The sequence below is a fragment of the Megalobrama amblycephala genome, linkage group LG10 (assembly GCF_018812025.1).
Source record: "Megalobrama amblycephala isolate DHTTF-2021 linkage group LG10, ASM1881202v1, whole genome shotgun sequence".
Classification (NCBI taxonomy): Eukaryota; Metazoa; Chordata; class Actinopteri; order Cypriniformes; family Xenocyprididae; genus Megalobrama; species Megalobrama amblycephala.
Window position 1 is genome coordinate 36,988,221 of NC_063053.1, and position 22,130 is coordinate 37,010,350.

General features: G+C 38.7%; 1 protein-coding gene across 1 annotated transcript; it reads left to right on the plus strand.

The window, feature by feature from the left end:
- The first annotated feature begins 9,702 nt into the window (after positions 1–9,702).
- On the plus strand, positions 9,703–21,900 carry degs1 (delta(4)-desaturase, sphingolipid 1). Its single transcript, XM_048205983.1, has 3 exons — positions 9,703–9,970; positions 16,222–16,964; positions 21,005–21,900. The coding sequence occupies exons 1-3, from the start codon at positions 9,889–9,891 to the stop codon at positions 21,149–21,151; spliced, it is 972 nt and encodes a 323-aa protein (XP_048061940.1). The 5' UTR covers positions 9,703–9,888; the 3' UTR covers positions 21,152–21,900.
- Positions 21,901–22,130: the final 230 nt, after the last annotated feature.

Genomic DNA, 22,130 nt, shown 5'->3' on the forward strand with positions numbered 1-22,130 from the left:
GCCCACATTGTCTTCTGTGCCGCCCCTGAAATGGAAACTACTTCCCTTTCTGACACTGAAGGCTGGAGAATAACTCGAAGAGAGAAAAAAATGTTTTCACATCGATCTGTGACAAAGAATTGTAAACCAATGTTTTTTGTTTATTTAAAGAAGCGGCACACAAATAAACTCAGATGCTCCTTAAAATGAAAGAAGAACAAAGATTTGTACTGTGGATGGGTGGTTTGTTTTAGTAGTGTTTTTTGAACTGATTATTTTTGCTTCCGCCATTGTTTTGCCTCAAAATGCACACCAGTAATGATGTTTTCTATTCCATAGCAGGTTTTTATGAGCACCGTCAGACCAACAGCGTTAACCTAATCAGGCTTTACCCATGCATTCTCAATTAGACGTACTCAACTCCAGGACTAACTAAGCCAAATTTAAGCCACATTCATGAAAGCTACTTAAATGTCCTAGTTTAACTAGTACACATAAGGCCTAATCCAAGCCTTGTCTGTGAAACCGGGCCTTAGTGAACCAAAGAACCAGGTTGAAATCTATTAATCAAACCTACAGGCATAGCTTTTCTTTATTCTTCGTTAATTTGAAAAGTTTGATTCAGTTCAGTTCTTTAAACCGGTTTGACTGGTTTCCCGCTTAAAAGAACAATTCGTTCAAGAATCGACCATCACTTGTCAAGAATCTGCAGCAGCTCAACACAGCCCATTTTAAGATACACAAAATGGATCAGATAACAATGACCATCGTGAAGCTGAAGCTGAATATACTTCAGGGGGATTTTGCTGAATGCTTTGATGAGTCCCAGGGTGCGACAAGCCAAATTCTACCTTACTGTATTGACACAATGGAGGAACACATGAGAGTCTATGGGAATCTGTAGCACAATGGCTCAGTGCTTCAAAGAAAGCTTCCCGAACACCAATGCTCTGAGAAAACCCTGCAAAACACTCACAATCTTGACTCCAGAGTGGAGTTATATAAAGCAATACTCTGAAGTATATAGTTGCCATTGCCCCTGTGGACTTAAGTTCATTATTCCAATACTTATGACTTCTTTTCTTTACGAGAGATGTTAGGCAGAATGGTAGCCTCGGTCACCAATCATTTTTAATGTCAATTTTGCCCATACAATGAAACTGATTGATGAGTGAGGCTAACATTCTTCCTAACATCTCCTCTTGTGTTTCCACAGAAGAAAATAAGACGTGAGTATTGGAATGACATGAGAGTGAGCAAACAAGACAGTTTTCATTAATCAGTTACCAGTTACCTAAATCCTTAATGCAATCTGATTATCATTAACAGCACTTGCTAGCACATGTCAGTCTACTTACGGTAAAGCTCAAGTCTTCCACAATCAAATTCAGCTACAGAGTTTAAAGCTCTGAGGAGTTTAAATCAGCAATATTTTTGCCCTTTTACACAGTCTTGATGTTTTTATTTTGGGCTCTACTAGAATAGCTTAAATGTTCATTATTTTCCTCATATTCTCCTCCTCTCTTCCCAGTCTGTCAGTAACACTCTGGGGTGCGTTTCCCGAAAGCATCGTTAGCCAACTACGTAAGTCCCATTGAACTCTATTGGTAACGACGGAACTTGCGACCATAGTTCGCTTTGGGAAACGCACCCCTGTTTAGTTCCTGTCTCTATGAAGCCCCTCCTTCTGAAAAGCACAATGTGCTCTGATTGGTCGGCTGGAGCAATGTGTTGTGATTAGTCAGGGGAAATGTCCCGCCCCTTACCATAACCGCCAGTTTCAACACACTACTAACTAACTCAACCAGGCCCCGCCCCTTTATTCTGCGTATTAATTATTTAAATGAGGAATATTGTGAAGAAAACTCAAGACTACAATGGAGGCATTTCAGGAGTTCAGAAACACTGACACTGATATAGAGAAGAACTCCTGCTGGAGGAACTTTGGAAACCTTTTTCATGCTCAAACAGCAGCATTACACACTAAAGATACCCTAGCATACACATAAAAATCAAAGTATACCTTGAGCTTTAAACTCAATGCATAATTTGGTGTCACTACACAATAAACAGGGCTGAAAATTCTCTAAGAGTGTAAATCAACAAAAAAGGGTACAAAAGTCAGTCTCAAATAGTTCTCAATGCAGAGTCTCACTCCAATAATATCTTCAGTCAAAAGGCACTCAAGAGATGGGCTTCCTGACTGACAAACTGACAGAGATTTGCCCCTAATCAAGAGTTGCATTTGTGAATCAGCATAGAGCAGCGGAAGCGCCTGATGTTCAGCAGTTACAGCCTTCGGTTGGTTCTTACGCTGCTCTATGCTGATTCACAAGTGCAACTCTTGATTACAGGCAAATCTTTTTAACAAGTCTAGTCAACCGGTCTAGTCAGTTCAAATCTCAATACACCACACAATCCAAACGTGCACACACCCTGCACACCACAAAATAATAGTGCTGAACATCAACCTTAAGGTATTACGAGTATTACAGATATGTGTGAAAAAGGCACAGCACACCAAAAGCAAAACTTCATGCCATCTGTATAATGCTTTGTAGCCTCAGGGTTCGGACAACTTGCTATCAGTTGTTTCCATTGTCGGACAAAAGTGAGCATGCTAGTGCATGCTTGATTGCGCTTCCTCTGGGCTGAAAGCCAAGAATTTGTGGCGCTCCGATTACCTTGGTTCAAAGAGTTCTTGAGGTGCGGTCATGGTCAAATGAGTTTATATGAGTTAGAAGAGGGTAAGCAACAATGCTCAATTCATAGCTAACATCATTTCAAAACTCAAGCAACCAAAACCAGCAAGTGTTTGAAATAACATTGATCCGATGTGGATTCTGATCACAGTATGAGGCAGAAATACTGTATATAATTTTATATGCAATCAGGGTTGCTAGGTTTTCGCAACAAAACCTGCCCAATTACTACTCAAAACTAAACCCAAACGCATTTCAGGGGGGATCCCCTAGTAAAAATCGTGTTCCAGGGTGTAAAATCTGCATTTTTGGCAGAGCTCCCCTGGTAAAATGTTATTTTACATGTTATTTGGGGTCACTTCAACCAGTGGACATGAAAAACATCCCGCGGCAACAGTGTTAAAGTAGCCCAATTCCGCTGGAAAACCGCAGACTTGCAACACTGTATTCAATGTTAGGTCCTATGTTAACCATGTCCATAATAAATACACATTATTCTTAGAAAGCAACCAGAGACAGCTCGAAGAACATTGTTGTCTTTGGCTTACTTAATGGAAGCTTAAAGACAATTCATATTCAGTCTACGAGGTACTAAAGATGACCCCTCTGACTCTGCGATTCTAGGAATTCCTGAACAGTCTAGACTGGACTGTCCTCCAGGAGCAACAGTGGAGGAGGAACATCAGCCTTAACAGACTCTGCGGATGGAGGAGAAGAGTGGTGAGGATTTAGAATTGAAACATGGAAGGTTGGATTGATTCTGTATTGGGGATGTAACTGTAGCCGGTAAGTATTATGGCTAACTTGTTCTCTTATGATGAATGGACCAATCAAATGAGGACTTAGCTTCTTGCAGGGCAGCCAAAGCCTGATATCCCAAGTGGAGAGCCAGATCTTCTACATGGGCTGGTACATTGAATGTGTTTAGGTTCCCAAACCCTGTCTCTCTCTTGGAACCAGTGGCTCAGATGATTCTCCTGACGAGGGAAACAGCAAAGGCTGGAAGCAGAATGATGTTAAGCCTGTGGTGGTTTGGCATAGGGAATTCTGTGCATATTCTGCCCATGGAAGGAAGCGGATCCAACTATTTTGCTGGTGATGGCAGCATGTCTGCAGGAATGTCCTGATCTCCTGGAACTTGTGTTCCATCTGCACATTCATTTTATGATAGTATCCTGAAAAGAGGCTGATTGACATACCTAGGAAAAACCTTGAAACAAACTGTGGACCACAGTATTGTCTGTTCCATCATGTCTTTAAAGTCCCAGACAGCATATTGGAACAGTGCCTCCATGATCTCTAGAGCAGTGGGTAGGCCTTTAAATGGTATCAGATGACATGCCTTGGAAAACCTGTTGACTGCCACTAATGCCTGCTACAGACTGTACAATTTTGGCAATCCTATAAGATCATTACAAATCTGTACGACATGGATCTAATAAACTTTGGTACGACATATATGTAAAGTGTACGATGATGACACCTATTGAATTGTAGGATACGATGCAAGTATAGAAGAATAAAACGTCATCAGTATGCGCTAGTGTTAAACAAATAGAGCAAGATGAATCGCACTTGAGATTGAGAAAATTGGTCGCACTTGAGAAAATGTGGTCTTTATGTAATATATAATATTACGATGAAAAAAATAGGAGGAAGTGAAAGAGGAGAATATGGATGTGGTCATGGCTAGGGAAAGGAGGCCAACTTGGCATGCCAGTTTTGCAATGGAGCTGGAGGGCAGTAGTTTTAAGTTTTAAAACATCATGTCGCATTGATCAATACGCCATTTTATGTTGAATTTTTATTGGCTAGTCCAGGGGTAGGCAAGTTCGGTCCTAGAGAGCCGCTGTCCTGCAGAGTTTAGCTCCAACCCTGAAAAAAAAATGCACCTGTCTATAGCCTTAGTAATCCTGAAGAGCTTGATTAGCTTGTTCAGGTGTGTTTGATTAAGGTTGGAGCTAAACTCTGCAGGACAGCAGCTCTCTAGGACCGAACTTGCCTACCCCTGGGCTAGTCAATTGCATGACCGTCTTTGAACCTCTTTCATTGTACGATGTAGGACCACCTTTTAGGAGCCACGACTACAGAAATCCACATGATTGGTCAACTTTCATCTGGGACAGACCAAAATCATACACTGTGTACTTTGGCATAACACAAAATCCAATCGTAGGTAGGTGTGACCAGGGGCGACAAGGAACGGACAGAGGCAGGAGTTTCTGTCATAAAGATATCAAGAGGATTTGGGCATGGCAGAGTTGGGGCATGCTTGAACAAAGCAATGGATGTCCTGGGACATATAGGGCCAGTAGTGGTCGAAGAAGTGTGAGAGGGTGTGAGTGATGCCAGGGTACCCTGATCCCAGAGAGGAATGAAGAGGATCAAGGAGGGTATGATGAAGTTTTGCTGCAACATAGGTGCATTCTGGCAGAACAGGGTCGGCTTTGTTTGCTTTTGCGATTTCATCGTCCAACACTAAAAAATGCTGGGGCTGTTTCAAACCATGTTTGGGTCAAATATGGACAAACCCAACCATTGGGTTTAAAAAAATATAACCAAAGGTTGGGTTTGTCCATATTTGACCCAAACATGGTTTGAAACAGCATTTTTTAAAGCAGAACTAAGTAACTTTTTTTACCTTCATAAATAGTTTTCCAAGTCCTTACGATGGTTAATTGACTTGTAGTGGTGTGTTTGAGGCGAGCACTCTGGCACGTCTACGCCAGAAAACAGCACTTGCAAGTTGAGCTGCACTGACCCGACACAATCTCGCCTCATGTTCACGTTCAAGCGAGACAAAATGCTTTACGGTAATTCAAAAACAATGTATATATTATGACTTTATAAGACAATTTCGAAAATTACCCACCTCCATCGAGATTTCTTGCACTGTATTTGGAAAACTATTGCGCTGGTGAGCGTTGTAGTCGTTGTAGTCCCGAGCTGCGCTTGGAGTATTTACAACAGTGTGATTCACTGAAGGAACCTGTAGGGGGAGCTTCGCAAATCTTACTGAGTTCCGTTTTAAAATGAAGGTCCATTGGATGGGACTGGTAATGATGAAAGGTGGAAGAATGATTTTAGGGATAAGAGCCTGGTGAGCACATCAGCTTTGATGTTCTTTAACCCAGGATGATAAGGTAGAATACCCACCGGCCTAGTGAAGGGTTCAACCGCCATGCCTTCCTGAGATACTCAAGATTCTGATAATCAGTCACTACTTGAAAAGGATGGCGGGAACCTCACTCCTCTAGTGCCTGCTCAATGGCCAAAAGTTCCCGTTCCTGATGTCATAATTTTGCTCCACCAACTTCTTAAAGAAGGCACAAGGATTTTCCTGCAGGGAGCACATTTTAAATGGATATGGTGCACACCGACACTGACAAGTCAGTAGGGCTGGGACAATAAATCGATGCATCTCAATTTATGGATCGATTCTGATTAGACGTGCCGGTATACTGTAATACAATATATCACGATAATGAATATGTGTGATATTGTTATCGTGGGCACTTCAAAATACCGTGAATAATAATTTATTACGAATTCTTCTGATTTTTAGAATGCATTTTAAGAATACTGTGCACAACACAGCTGTATGCTTCATTAAAGAGGCGGTGTGCTGATGTATTCAAGCCCAACGTGCATGAGCAGCGCATGGCGGAACTAGTGAAGGAGATGCGCTGAATGAAAATGCACTTTCACACTCTGACAGCAGATGGCGCTGATGGAACAGCAGAAATACAGTGGTTACCCCGGTAACTCCTGTAAACAAAGCAACTGCGCTACAGCTACTACAGTATAAATGTTATAAACAGCTTGTGTTCGCTATTGTGTTCGTCTCAGCACCAAATTCTTAAAGACGTAAGGCTATTTATTTTCAAACTTAAACATTTTTATATTTTAATTTGGACTGCAACATGCCCTCGATGTTGTTTTAATATGTTCTGTTTCTTTATTGTTCAGTCACACTTTACAGTAAAGCTCCATTATTTAACATTAGTTAATTCATTAGTTAACATAATCTGACAATGAAAAATACTTCTAAAGCATTTATTAATTTTAATTTTAACATTTAATAACACTTTATTAGAATCAAAAGATGTAACTATTATTTAATGGACCTGAGCTAAAATGCAAAGTTGTATTTTTAAACTAACTTCAACAAAGAGCACTGTAAGCACTGTAGAAACATCAGGAAGAGTTTTGTTCACTTACACTCACTTATGTCTTCTCAGTTGATTTTATGAAGCTTTTGCATTGATTATATTTTGCAGCCTGTGTGGTTTTTAATCAGCACATTATTGCATAATTTGTTTTCATTTTATTGTGTAAAAATACTTCACATGACCTCAGTCACTTGCTGAATTTTATTATATAATTTTTGTACTATAGAATTTAATCTCATGACACATGAAGCCATGCCAGAAAACAAGTTACACTGCGTTCCCTTTTTAATGATTAATAGAAGCCAACTAGTTTCATAACTATTCGACTACAGTATGTTATTGTGCGATTCTCTGGTTATTTTATAGATTTAATCTTTGTCGTCAAATATTATGCAGTCTTATCCTAATCATTTTACAACATTTCTCAATAATAGTTTCTCAATAAGTAACAACACAAAAGTCCAAAGTAGTTCTGGAGCTATTTTAATATAAAATATATTACCTGTTTTCATCAATTGTGGCTACACCGGAGAGAGACAGAGAGACAAATTATTGGAAGTGAGTTTAGCTCTATAGATAATAAAATTGTACATAGTCAAATAACAAGATAGTAAAATCAATTTGTGAACACATACATCAGTGCAACTGGATTTGTCAACTATTTACTGTGGATAAAAGTCTTTGAAAGAAAATAAATTCTGTTGAAATCTATAGAAAATAATTTCCACCACACAAGAAAAAAATCATGCTTTTGTAAATCAAGTTATGTGGTGTTGTATATTAAATTTTGTATGTTGTATCCTTTTTGTATTGAACTGATTATTCAATAGAAAAAGAATAAAAAAGTTGACGTTATGACATACTAAGTCAGAATTATGAGATGAAAAGAATCAAATTATAACTTAAAAGTAATAATTATGACAAAAAGTCAACATTATGACTTAAAAGTCATAATTATAAATTATGAAATAAGTGGAAATTGTGACAATAGTATGTCGAATGTCGATGTATGACGTGTCATAATCTCAAATTTTTCTCATTTTCAACTTTTTATTGTCGAAATTACATAAAAAGTCTAAGTTATGTGGTGGGTGATTGTATATTAAATTGTATGTTGTATCCTTTTTTTGTATTTAGCTGATTATTTAATAAAAATAATTCACACACAAAAAAGGTTATGACATACTAAGTCATGTTTATAAGATGAAACGTCGAAATGACATAAGTCAGATTTATGAGATGAAAAGTATCAAATTATGACTTTAAAAGTAATATTTATGACAAAAAGTCAACATTATGACTTAAAAATCATAATTATAAATTATGAAATAAATGGAAATTGTCACAATAGTATGTGGAATGTCGATGTATGACAAATTTTTCTCATTTTCAACTTTTTATTGTGAAAATTACATAAAAAGTCTAAGTTATGTGGTGGGGGGTTGTATATTAAATTGTATGTTGTATCCTTTTTTGTATTTAGCTGATTATTTAATAAAAATAATTCACACACAAAAAAAGTTATGACATACTAAGTCATGTTTATAAGATGAAACGTCGAAATGACATAAGTCAGATTTATGAGATGAAAAGTATCAAATTATGACTTTAAAAGTAATATTTATGACAAAAAGTCAACATTATGACTTAAAAATCATAATTATAAATTATGAAATAAGTGGAAATTGTCACAATAGTATGTCGAATGTCGATGTATGACAAATTTTTCTCATTTTCAACTTTTTATTGTGAAAATTACATAAAAAGTCTAAGTTATGTGGTGGGGGGTTGTATATTAAATTGTATGTTGTATCCTTTTTTGTATTTAGCTGATTATTTAATAAAAATAATTCACACACAAAAAAAGTTATGACATACTAAGTCATGTTTATAAGATGAAACGTCGAAATGACATAAGTCAGATTTATGAGATGAAAAGTATCAAATTATGACTTTAAAAGTAATATTTATGACAAAAAGTCAACATTATGACTTAAAAATCATAATTATAAATTATGAAATAAATGGAAATTGTCACAATAGTATGTGGAATGTCGATGTATGACAAATTTTTCTCATTTTCAACTTTTTATTGTGAAAATTACATAAAAAGTCTAAGTTATGTGGTGGGGGGTTGTATATTAAATTGTATGTTGTATCCTTTTTTGTATTTAGCTGATTATTTAATAAAAAGAATTCACACACCAAAAATTTATGACATACTAAGTCAAATTTATAAGATGAAACGTTGAAATTGACATACTAAATCAGAATTATGAGATGAAAAGTATCAAATTATGACTTAAAAGTAATTATGACAAAAACGTGAAAATTGTGACAATAGTATGTCAAATGTCGATGTGTGACGTGTCATAATCTCAATTTTTTTCTAATTTTCGACTTTTTATTGTCAGAATTACATAAAAAGTCTAAGTTATGTGGTGTGGGGTTGTATATTAAATTGTATGTTGTATCTTTTTTGTATTTAGCTGATTATTTAATAAAAATAATTCACACACAAAAAAGTTACGACATACTAAGTCATATTATTAAGATGAAAGTCAGAATTATGAGATGAAAAGTATGAAATTATGACTTTAAAAGTAATAATTATGACAAAAAGTCGACACTATGACTTTTTATGTCACAATCATGACTTTTTACCGAAGCATGTTTTTTTTTTTTTTTTTTTTTTTTTCTTTTGTGGCACACATGGCCTTCCATATAGTCTCTGGGGAAAACAGGATACTGCTGAAAATGCCTCAGAAAACGGCACCATAACGGTTTTGTTAAAGTTGACGTAGCCAGAGCTGGCGTTCTCTTACGGGAAGAGAGAGAGTGACGCCCTCGGGAGACTCCGCCCTCCGCGTCAGCGCTTAGAAATCGAAAGATCTTCTTCGTTCGGCAAGAAGGAGTGCTGAGTGAGAAAGGGAAGGATGTGGGACAGTCGCTGCTGTTAGACCCGTAAGAAATAACCGCTGCTCCGACATTCACCTCCAGTGCAGAAACACCGAAACAACCGAACCAGCGTAAACATGGGGAATCGCGTAGCTCGTGAGGATTTCGAGTGGGTTTATTCAGATCAGCCTCACGCGGACCGGAGGAAAGAGATTCTGGGTGAGTCCCATTTTCTCCGACACGATCACTGACTAGTAAAAAATAAACTATATATCGCTTCTTCTACACATTAGCGTGGTTTTGATCGGGTTTTCTGATTGACGCGCTGTTTTAGCAGCAACTCGATTGTTTAGTGATGTAAAATGATCTCCTGAGAAAGCTCAAACGGTTATTTGTCTTATTTTCCGTGCTGTAGTTGATGTGAAAGTTGTGTTTGTAATTAAAGAATCGTCTGTTTGAAGTGTTTGCTCTCTATAACTCATTTATTATCGTGTGTGGAGATGAAATAAGAGCTCGACCGTTATGTGAGGGCCGCTCCCAACATGCTCCACTACATGAAATATTCGCTTGGCCTCTATAATAACACATTAATTGATAAATAATGAATTTATTTATAACATTGTGTGATGTTTGTAGAATAATCTTATTACACATGAAGCTGTGACGGCTAACTAGTTAAACCGTGTCCTGTTTTTGAAAATTATTAGCCGCTAACCGGTTTCATAACTGTGTGAATGTAGGTTAACGCTATCGCGCGATTCTGTTTTAAAGATTTAATCCTGCTTCTGTTTGCTTGTTCAGTCATTAATGATGTTTTATTAAATGGTTAAACTGTGAGTTTGTTGCTGAAGCGAGCAGCTGATGGTCACATGAGAAAAGTTAGCTAATGCTGTTTCTGACTCCATTCATTATGTTGGCTTTAGATCATGTCTCTGTCTGTCAATCAAACCTCTCGCTGTTAAAACTAATTCAGACTTTCTCTTGTCAAGATAAACTTTTACCTAGTTCTGAACGTAAGCTAACATGATAAACTGAAGGTAGAAGACAGTCATATACACCTAGGATGGCTTGAGGGAGAGTAAATCATGGGATAATTTTCATTTTTGGGTGAACTATCCCTTTAATACAAAACAGCTCTGTTGCCAATTCATGATTTATTCATCATGCACTCACTGACACACACACACACACACACTGATCTGGTAAATGATTCTGTAGCTTTTTAATTATAGGGTACAACGGGGCCTTAAGGCACACCTAAAGGAAAATGTGCTGTTCGCTACTCCCACTGCAGAACAATGTGTGTTTATTCAACCCTGATAGATCAACACATTTTGTAGAAAATTAAAGCATAAAAGTGGTATAAATCCAATAACTATACGAGGTGATGCCTACCAATCCTGTATAAATACAAATGATCCCATAATCATTTAATATAGCTTTACCAATTATTAATACGCAATATGATTAATATAATATTTTGTAATATGATGGTTTCATTACAATTATGGTCATTATCTCTTAGTTGGACACCCAACTTAATGAATTATCTTAACCTTCTGAATCTTATCTTATGTCAATAAATGGAAAAGTCATCCAGCTATTTATTATCATGTCAATTATTGTGCCTTTAGCCCCAACTATCATACTTTTACATATTCTTCCATTATTGAAAAACTGTTCATTTAATTACTTTGAACAAAACCGAAAATCATTAACACTCAATTATATTATATTCAGTAATTTTTTTGATTCTGATTTGCTGCATAAATATAGTAAAAAATATAATATTTGAAAAAAAACTGCCCAGAATTGAGTCACCCCTTGTTTACACTGCATTACGGCGCCTAGCCTATGTTCGACGGACGCTACGTCCATGACGCGCACCTCAACTACAAAATACAGCGAAATAAAGTATATGGCATAGCAATAAACACATTTAAACCAGACAAAATATAACCATTTAGCCATTAAAAACACAAAAAAAATCAAGGAACAAAATGTCAAATAGGCAAATCTTGTGGTCTCGCGTATCCAGCCGCTTCGCTTCTGAGATGCTTCTGGTGTGAGTTGACGTCGCGCGGAGGACGGAACAAAACCTTGTCGGAGCCGTAACGTGCCGCAGACACGTGCAGTGTAAATGAGGCTTAAAGCCGCGGTCACACTAGACTTTGAATGTGCGAAATTTCTTCAGATTCTGTAACAATCGTGATATAACGTCACGGTCTACAGCGTCTTCAACATATAACATAAAGCAATACATTCAAAATGTAAAAAAACGTCTTCACGTGATGCGAATTCGCAGGTCAGAGTTCACCAAAATTTAACTTTGGAACACAGCGAAATGCGGAAAATTTTTTGCACAAGCTTGCGTTTCCGGTCTGACACGTTCACATTAGGGCTGTAACGATATGCGTTATGAAACCGAAATCGCGATACGCAGGTCCACGAACCTGTATCGCGATGTGAGAAAGCAGAATCGCGACACACCCCTTCCAACTCCCAGAGTTATCCTTCCTGTCCAGATCCAATGCTACCACATTTTTAAACTACTATAAGTATTAGGGGTGTAACGATTTATCGTCAATGGTGTGTCTCAATCAGCTCTCTAGTTCAGTAAGTGTTTCGGGCACACATTGAATCTTGCGAGCAGGTTTAAACGTTTCTCATGTCAGTCTCTTGCATGGTCGCGTGAGTAAAGTCGTGGCTTTCTTTCACCGCAGTGCACAGCAACAGCTGTGCTCACAGAAAAGCAAAAGACGCTTGCGATGCTTTGCTTCAAGTTAGGGGCCGTTCACATATTGCGTCTTTTCCGCGTGCAAGTCAGTTATTATTTTCAAATGTAGCCGGGCGGCAGGTGCGCTCATAATGGGATCAACGCGGTCGCGACGCGCATGCAATTCTCAACTTCTCAGAATGCCGCAAGCGCACCGCAGGTCGTGTGACAAGAATCAACCGATCAGCTATGGCCTTTCCGTAACAAAACATCAAAAGCTCAGCCGAACAGCTGATCATAGCTGATCATAGCTGTACATGGTGGTTTTTATATCTTATCTCCATCAATATATCTCGTAGTAAAACTAATGCAAGGGCTAGAAATCATTTATCCTTTGCAGAAACATCCTGATCCTCTTGGAGAGCTCAGTTCATGGTTGCATAGCAACGACCGACGCCACGGGAGCGCAAGCGCTTTGGAAAGAAGGAGAAGCGGTGCGGCCGCGCCTTCCACGCGTTTTTAGACGCGATATGTGAACGGCCCCTATTCATAATTCTAAGTTCATGTTAAATTTAACATTTTTTTTCAGTGACAGACAGCCCTATTCAACTGTTAATTTGAATACAGAAGGTTTTTATTAAAATTTTACATTTATTTATTTTATTGAAATGTGATCTTGTATGTACAACAAGGAAAATTATTGAAATTTGTTCATGTTTTTTTAATAAATCTTGTTTGAATTTCAGTTTCATTTTGTTCAAAATATCGTGATACGTATCGTATCGTGAACTCCGTATCGAGCTGAGCTGAGCGTATCGTTACACCCCTAGTTCACATGTGTTTGAATGGAAGTCAGTGGAACGAAAAGTGCAGTGTGACCGCCCCGTAAATAAGGGGCACATAATCAGGCCAATTTCCTCATGCAAAGTGAAACGTGGATGTTTTTGCACCATCTAGTGCAGAGTTTCCGCTAGAAAAAAATGGTGCCGGTCAAAGTGACCGGCAGAGGTTTCGTTTTCCGGACATTTTGATGATATGCCGGTCAAATATCGCCTCTTAATTAGTCAAGTTGAGGAAAACTGAAAGCAGTTTATGTAACTTAAAAAATGGCATAATCAGGCCGTATATGCAACATGTTTATTAGCCTAACTTTCAAATAGACAGAAAAAAAAAACATGAACGTCCGATTGGCGTCAATCAACCAATTGTTTTTTACTATGGTTTCACATTTCATAGTTTAACAAACCAACCCCCCTTCCCCACATAAAATATCCGAATATAGCATTGTTTTTACTCAAGCAAACTTAATTATAAACTCAGTATGTCTCATTTAGCTGGTAACATTTAAATTGGCCACCGTGTGAAATGACACCGTCGTCCTGCCTTTTCGCAGCGCGAACAGAACATTTTTTCGTTACCATCAACTACCTCACATCTTAGCCATGGGAACTTGTCACTCCATTCCGACCGATACGCCCTACACTTCGGCTTTTTCTCCGGTGGTGGCAGAGCTGTCTGGCTCTGGACATCTGAGGCTTCAGGCGTTCCTGATTCAGTATCCTCCTTCGCGTCTGGCCTCTGAAAAAAACTTTTAAGGCTAGTCTGCCTGGGCCTGGCCATATTTGAAACGTCTCTCTATAGAGTGCCCCAGGGATGACGCGTTTTTGTAGGCCAACCCGGAAGTTAGCGGCGCGCGGGTTCCCTCGACTGAAAGCCTATTCATTTTTCCCATAGACTTTTGGAAAATCGCAGAAAATAAGCTCTGTGTTTAACAAAGGGTTATGACACTTACACGTTTTGTCTATCAAGATAATCTTTACAAGTTAACACAACATTTATAGATTTTGAAGCCTAAATAAAGTCGTCAGATATAAAAGGCTAACAGTAGGCTATAAACGGACTACAGCACACCATGGTCGCGGATCAATGTCGTCACCACCAAGCGTCCTCAAACTTTATTTAGAAAACAACTCTATTTAAAAACATGCTCACTGATTATGATCTGCGCTGTGTATGAATACTTATCCACTTTTTCATGAGAAATGCTGTCCAAATGTCCCGTTTTTAATGATGAGGTCTATAGTCCCCGCCAAAGGAAGTTAGTCCCTTTTAGCAATTTGTTAGCAACCGCCGATTTGAAGACGCAGTAAAAGTTAAAAAAATCACAAGTGGGTTATAACTGGTGTGTTTTATGTCATAGATCAAAACGTGAAAGTATTTAGAGGCTTTGTTTACCACAGACCTTATTTCAGGCGATTTAGCAAAAACCCATTCAAAAAACCCATAGACTTTATGGCGTTGGAACCGGAAGTCCTAAAATGCTAACTCGCTTCCGGGTTTTGCCTACAAAAACGCGTCATCCCTGGGGCACTCTATAGTTCGTGGTTTAGGTGTATATTATAGCCGTTAGGCGTGCGCTTTATTTGAAATGCAACATGCGATGTTGTTTAAAAACTTTCAAACGGTCGATTCAGATTGTGTTAGGGGGGCGGGGCCGGAATTATTAGGCAGTTTTAATCTGACAATTTGACCGGAGAGATTTAATTTTGTCGGACATTTATTTTTTTCCCGGCCAATGTCCGGTAATTTCCGGACAACGGAAACCCTGATCTAGTGGTTTGAAAGAGAATAAAATCAAACTCGACTTTTATCCCGGTGCGCCTTTAGCTCCGTTGTACCCTATTCATGCTTTTAGTTCACACACAGCTCTTTTCCACTGCATGGTTCGGCTCGGTACAGCTCACTTTTGGGGGGGTTTTCCACTGTGAACAGTACTTTTTAGTACCTCCTCGGTTGAGGTTCCAAGCGAGCCGTACCGATACTAAAATGTGACGTGTAAACACTGCAGACCACTGATTGGTCAGAGAGAATCGTCACTTCCAGCATCATTAGATTTGTGACGCGAAACCCGCTAGATTTAAATAGTCAGCAACAGCCACCGCATTTGTTGGCACAACTGTTTTTTAATGACTTTGAAGTGGTACTAAACTGAAGTGGAAACCGAGCCAAGTCGCGCCAAGCCGAGTCGTACCGCACGGTGAAAAAACGCTTATAGATTCTGGCACATGATGCAGACACCAGTTATGACTGAAGAACAAAGCTGCATAATAAAACTTAACGTATTACTATAATTTTAAGTGAAACCCACTTGGCTAAATATTCAGTGTGATTATTTCTCCTGCTCATTCTCATTGGTGTCTTGATGCTAATGGAGATCTGCACACAACACAAAGTACTGTTCAAACAACACGTCATCCTCACTGTGAGATTGGCTCTTCATGCGAGTTCATGTTTGTCTGCGTTGGGGATGTTCCTTTCAGTGTGCATACTTGTGCTGACATGTATTGCTAACAGTGCAGCATGCTTGATCCAGACATGTCGGTACTTCTGCCATACTACTTGATGGCATATAATATGGAATATCCTCTAAAGTAGTGCTCTCGCCTCAGAGCCGTCATGGCTTGCATTATCAAATGCATTGGATGAAAATTGCACACATTTAAATTCTAATGTGTGTTTTGCATTGTGTTTTCTTGGGAGCTTTAGGCAAATGACATAGGCTTCAGGTTTTACCATATAAAGCATACTAAAGAGAAGGGCCGACGTCAGAGACCAGAGACACACGAGCCACTGTTCCAGTTCCTGTTGGTGTCGAGTTGCATTGTTATGGATATAGACATAATTTGAATGAACTTATCTTCCACATCAGTCTGTTTCAGTTTAACAATTTGTTGTCTTTTTTTTTTTTTGGCAGCTAAATACCCAGAGATCAAGTCTCTGATGGGACCTGACCCCAGACTGAAATGGATAGTCTGTACGATGGTTGCCGTTCAGTTTTTGGCCTTCTTTTTGGTGAAGGACTTGCCCTGGAAATGGGTCTTGTTCTGGACATATGCATTTGGGAGTTGCATAAACCATTCAATGACACTAGCAATTCACGAGATCTCTCACAACACCGCTTTCGGCAACACCCGCGCCAAATGGAACCGCTGGTTTGCCATTTTTGCCAATCTGCCCATTGGGTTGCCTTACTCGGCATCGTTTAAACGCTACCACCTGGACCACCATCGCTACTTGGGTGGAGATGGCGTGGACGTTGACATCCCCACTGACTTCGAGGGCTGGTTCTTTTGCACCCGTTTGCGCAAGCTCATCTGGATAATGTTCCAGCCGCTGTTCTACGCCGTCCGTCCTCTCTACATCAACCCCAAACCCATCAGTCAACTAGAGATCATTAACACGGCCGTACAGCTCGCGTTCAACGCTCTCCTCTATTGGTTCTGGGGTGCCAAGCCCTTGGTCTATATGCTGATGGGCTCATTGTTAGGAATGGGTCTCCATCCCATCTCAGGACACTTCATTGCTGAGCATTACATGTTCCTTAAAGGCCATGAGACCTACTCTTACTATGGATCCCTCAACCTGCTGACTTTCAACGTCGGGTACCACAATGAACACCATGACTTCCCTAGCATTCCAGGACGCCGACTGCCGATGGTAAGACGAGTTATTACGCTTCGTATTTGCAAAGCCAGATCAGTCCATTTCAATAGTTAGTTAAATAATTAATTGTTGAAACTTTTTGATGACCCCCAAATATGACAGTCCCCTTGTGAGAGAGCCTTTTTTTCCTAAAATATAATGGTAGCTATATGTTTTATTAATTATGAAGATCCATTTATACTATGAGCAACATTCAATCCAAAAATTAAATGGTCTATAATTTGTATAAAATGATAAATAGTTTATCGACACCTGAGTGTGAAAATCCATCATTATTTAACCATTTTTAAAATGCCCTAAAGAAGATTGAATAGAAAACTTGCTGTTGTTCTTGCAAACACTTAAAGTTGAGTTTGGAAATGGCCAAACAGCCTGGAGCTAAAGCAAACTAAAGCAGCCACTGCACACGTCAATATAGACCAGCTGTAGCGGATCTGAAGTCAAACTGGTGCTTCAGTAAGTTGGAGAAGCACTGAAGGCCTGCTGGCTTGTCTTTAAAAAGGACTTGCCTCAACCACGTTAAAACAGGCTAAAACAATTCTTAAGACGAAATAATGAATGGTAGGATACTTCCTTCTCTGCCAGCTTAATGTAGAAAGGCAAACTAGACATGTGCAGATTTATGTCCCTGAAAAATGTAACACTGTGGCGCTATCAAAACATTGTTTGTTCGAGCAAACCGACCGGCCCAACACCGCTGCTCTGACTCAACCAGTGATCTGTTTTTCCAACTAGTGGCCAACTATTGGGGCAAGTCCTCAGGAAGTGTGTTGGAATGAACTTTTGCCCGTATGATTTTGGACTGCTGCCTTGAATTTAATTCCTGTTATTATGAATATTACTAGGGCTGCCCTTAACAAATATATTTCTAGTCGATGAGTAATCATTCATTTAAACCAGGAGTGTCCAATCCTGCACCTGAAGAGCCACTGTCCTGCAGAGTTCAGCTCCCCAATTAAACACCTAAACCAGCTAATTAAGATCTTACTAAGGATACTAGAGACTTCCAGGCAGGTTGAGGCAAGTTGGAGCTAAACTCTACAGGACAGTGGCCCTCCAGGAGCAGGATTGGACACACATGGTTTAAGACATTAGTTGACTAGTCACACTTTTATACTGAGCCCTGGACATGACATGGAGGAAAAAATAGTTGGCTAAATCGTGTGCACGATAGGGCTGTGTATCTCCAACAATGTCACGATACGATACGCATCACGATACTAAAGCCACGATACGATACGTATCACGATATGGTTCAATTTAGAATTTAAATTTATTTTGAGCAGAGTTTAGTAACAGTAATATGTGTTTATTGAATAACCAGTGTTATAACAGTCGTGATAACTGAAAAACTATTTTGTTTTTGTCATTAAAAAAAAACAATGATTTAAATTAAATATAAAAAAATTGTCACAAAAAAGCTTCTTTTAAAAGCTTGCTTTTAAAGTCACTCCCTCAGTAACTGAATTGACAATTATAGTGACACTGAAGCATATCAACAAAACTCAATGACTAATTTCACTTGCAACAGTAAGTTGACTGTAAGAAAACTAAGTTGGTTAATTATATCGGCTATAATATTATAATAATGTCTATACTGCCTGTTTTTTTCCATCTGTAAAAATGATTTTTTTGGATATCAACTCAAAATATGTTCTAGAACAACATTTTTTTTATTAACGTGGTCTACAAAATATGGGCTACATGAGTTTACAATACACACTCAACAATAAGGTTCATTTATTAAACATCAGATAATGTATTAACATGAACTAACCATGAGCAATACATACTGTATTAGTTCATCTTTGTTAATGTTAGTTATTAAAAAATACAGTTGTTGATTGTTTGTTCATGTTGGTTTACAGTGCATTAACTAATGTTAACAAGATGATGCGATGTGACTGCAAAGGGCACTTTCACTTTCACGATCAAAGTGCACGCCACTGATAAGCATTGTAAATGCAGTATTACAGTATACACATACCAATGAAATGCGCAGGTCTCCTCTCGTGCGTCCTCCCCACTGGACGAGGCCAATATCACTTTCGTTTCACTTTCAGATATCTCTATTATATATGTCATCACTGCTTTTACCTTTCTAGATGTAATTACCGAAATCAAAACAATCCATAAACTATATCCTCACGAAAACTTAAGTCAAGCCAGCTCGCGCGTCAACCTGAGAGATCGGCCTCCAAATTTCTCGGTTTCTAAATGGACGGTTTGGCTTGATTGACAAACGCTAACGTTCGGGCATGATTTATATACCATCGACCTGTCCTAAAACGTTAGCAAGCTTTGATCGATGATTTGGAGATCGCGTGTTTCTCCGTTCGAGAGCGCATTTCCTGTTCACATTCGCGACAAACGGCTGATTATTTACGAATGAAAGCTCACAGAAACGTGAATGTCTGCTTGCATTGCTTGCTAGCGTCAATTGACATCACGTGATTGGCTAGATTTAAAAGCAAGACAGACTCGATACGGCAGCTGCTGTATCGATACGCGCATCGTCAGGAGTTCATGACGATGTATCGTTGTATCGATATTCTGAGCACAGCCCTAGTGCACGATTTACTAATCCGTTCCCTCGTTTTATAAACCATGCACATGATTTATAAATTGAGGGAACGAAATAGTAAATCGTGTGCACGATTTAATTTTTTTTCTTGCATGTCATGTACGGGGCTCTGTACATTTTATGATATTAATTTAATTAGGGTAAATTCAGGTTGATTGGGACACTTTTGGACACTTTTTGCCATTGAAATTAATTGGAAAAAAGTGTCCCAGTCAGCCTGAATTCACCCTACTTAAAGGCGTGGATTATTATGATTTCACTTTTTTAACTTTAGGTAGTGTGTAATGTTGCTGTTTGATCATAAACAACATCTGCAAAGTTACGACGCTCCAAGTTCAATGCAAAGGGAAATATTTTCTTTTAAAGAATTCTCTGTTTAAGGACTACAACAAAAGGCTGGTAGGAACTACAACGAGCTTCTTCCAAAATTTACATAAACCCCGCCCCCGAGAACACACAACAAAGGGGGCGGGGCCATGTTGGGCTGCTTTAGAGAAGAGGAAGAGTTGTTGTAGTAGAGTTTTGTTGACATGCCGTCATTTTACGCCAAACGAGGGTCAATTCAACACAAAAGATGAACATGACGGCACATGCTAGTGGATGAGTTGAATCAACTCCACAGCAACTACATCAATTTATCCACTAACCATTCAGAAACGTCTAAAAGTTGTAACTTCTTCCTGAGTCTCTCCATCAGTGTCGACTCCGGTTTGAACAATGTAAGGCTGAACACTTTCGTCATTTTGGCTGCGTGAGATTCTCCAGCTTTGTTGTTGTTGAGCTGTTAAAGCTCCGCCCTCTTCTGGAAAGGGGGCGGGAGCAGCAGCTCATTTGCATTTAAAGGGACACACACAAAAACGGCGTGTTTTTGCTCACACCCAAATAGGGGCAAATTTGACAAGCTATAATAAATGATCTGTGGGGGATTTTGCATCTTGTGAAAGAGGCATAATAGGACCTCTTTAAATATATACTGGGGGCATCAGAAAGTTTCAGGGTTGAGAAAGAATATTACATGTAACTTTGCTAACATTGTTCTGCATTACAGAGAAATACTAAACCACAATAATGAGCCTTGACATATAAATAAGCTTTACTTATGGCAAAAGTAATGATTATGTGTTGGGGAAAAAAACAGCAAGGAGATGTTTTGTTTGTTTTTGAGACTTTTTTTGATTCTGTTAGAGATTGCTCTCAGTGGAGGTATTTATATGATTCTTATCTGTAATTGTTGCGATAAGAATCGCCAAACAGCTTTACTGACTAATGGACTAGTCTAGTCTGATGTGAAAGATTAACTAGTCTGTCCACGTGAGCTCACACTGAAAGACATGTAAAGAATGCAGTTAATCTTTCACATCAGAACATCAGCTACAGATGATCGTGAACCGCAGCCAGTGCAACTCCCTAAAGCAGTTCTTTGAACGGCGTGTCTCGTTCTTTCCTCCAGGTGAAGAAGATCGCAGCCGAGTACTACAAAGATCTTCCGTGTTACACGTCATGGGTGAAAGTGCTTTATGACTTTATCATGGACGATGAACTGAGTCCGTACTCCCGTGTGAAGAGACGACTGACAGGAGACATCAAACAAGAGTGACGCGTCTAACCAATCCCTGCTCGCCCGCACCAGACCGCAGACTGTCTTAACCTTCAGCTGACTGAGAGTGAAGAAGGTTGTAGTGATTTTTAGTCATAATTCCAGTCTCCGTGACAAAAGGAACGGCCATGCTATTGTTTTTTAGCAGGTGTGCTGGTGAATTTTAATTGTGAACCAAAACTTTCGAGCTCTTCTATTGCACATGGTCTGAAGATTCCGACTCTTTTATTATAGTTTAGTGGAATTTTCATGTTTTGCATTTCAATGCTAATGTTTCTAATTCCTGCGTGGCAGATTTTAAACATTGGGAGATTAAATAGGTCAGCAGTTCATGTAGCTCTACATGCTGATTCAGTGTTTTCTGCTTATCTGTCTGCTCTCCTGTCATAATAAATAAATGAATAACGCTGACAGAGCTCACCAATACAATATATATAATGTTCTTGTTGTTAAGTTAATGCATCATATTACAATAACTATAGATCTGCAAAATCAGATTATGGTCCAGTCCCTGTAATACTGAAAGATATTAATGTTACTCATCTCTTATTCATAGACGCCACTGTCAGGTGGTTTGGTGTTCAGGCCTGTGTGTTCGTGCCTCCATTATAGTATATTATTTCAATAAAACAAGAACATTGTGGCACATTTTGGCTAACAGTGAAGAACAGAGCTGTCTGACAACATTTGTATGTTTTATATACATCAAAAGAACTGAAAAGCCTTAATAAATCTGAGCTGGCGTCTGATGATTGTTATTGTTTTGTTGTTAATCTACTTAATATATATATACACACAGTACAGTCCAAAAGTTTGGAACCACTAAGATTTTTAATGTTTTTAGAAGAAGTTTCGTCTGCTCACCAAGGCTACATTTATTTAATTAAAAATACAGTAAAAACAGTAATATTGTGAAATATTATTACAATTTAAAATAACTGTTTTCTATTTGAATATATTTGACAAAGTAATTTATTCC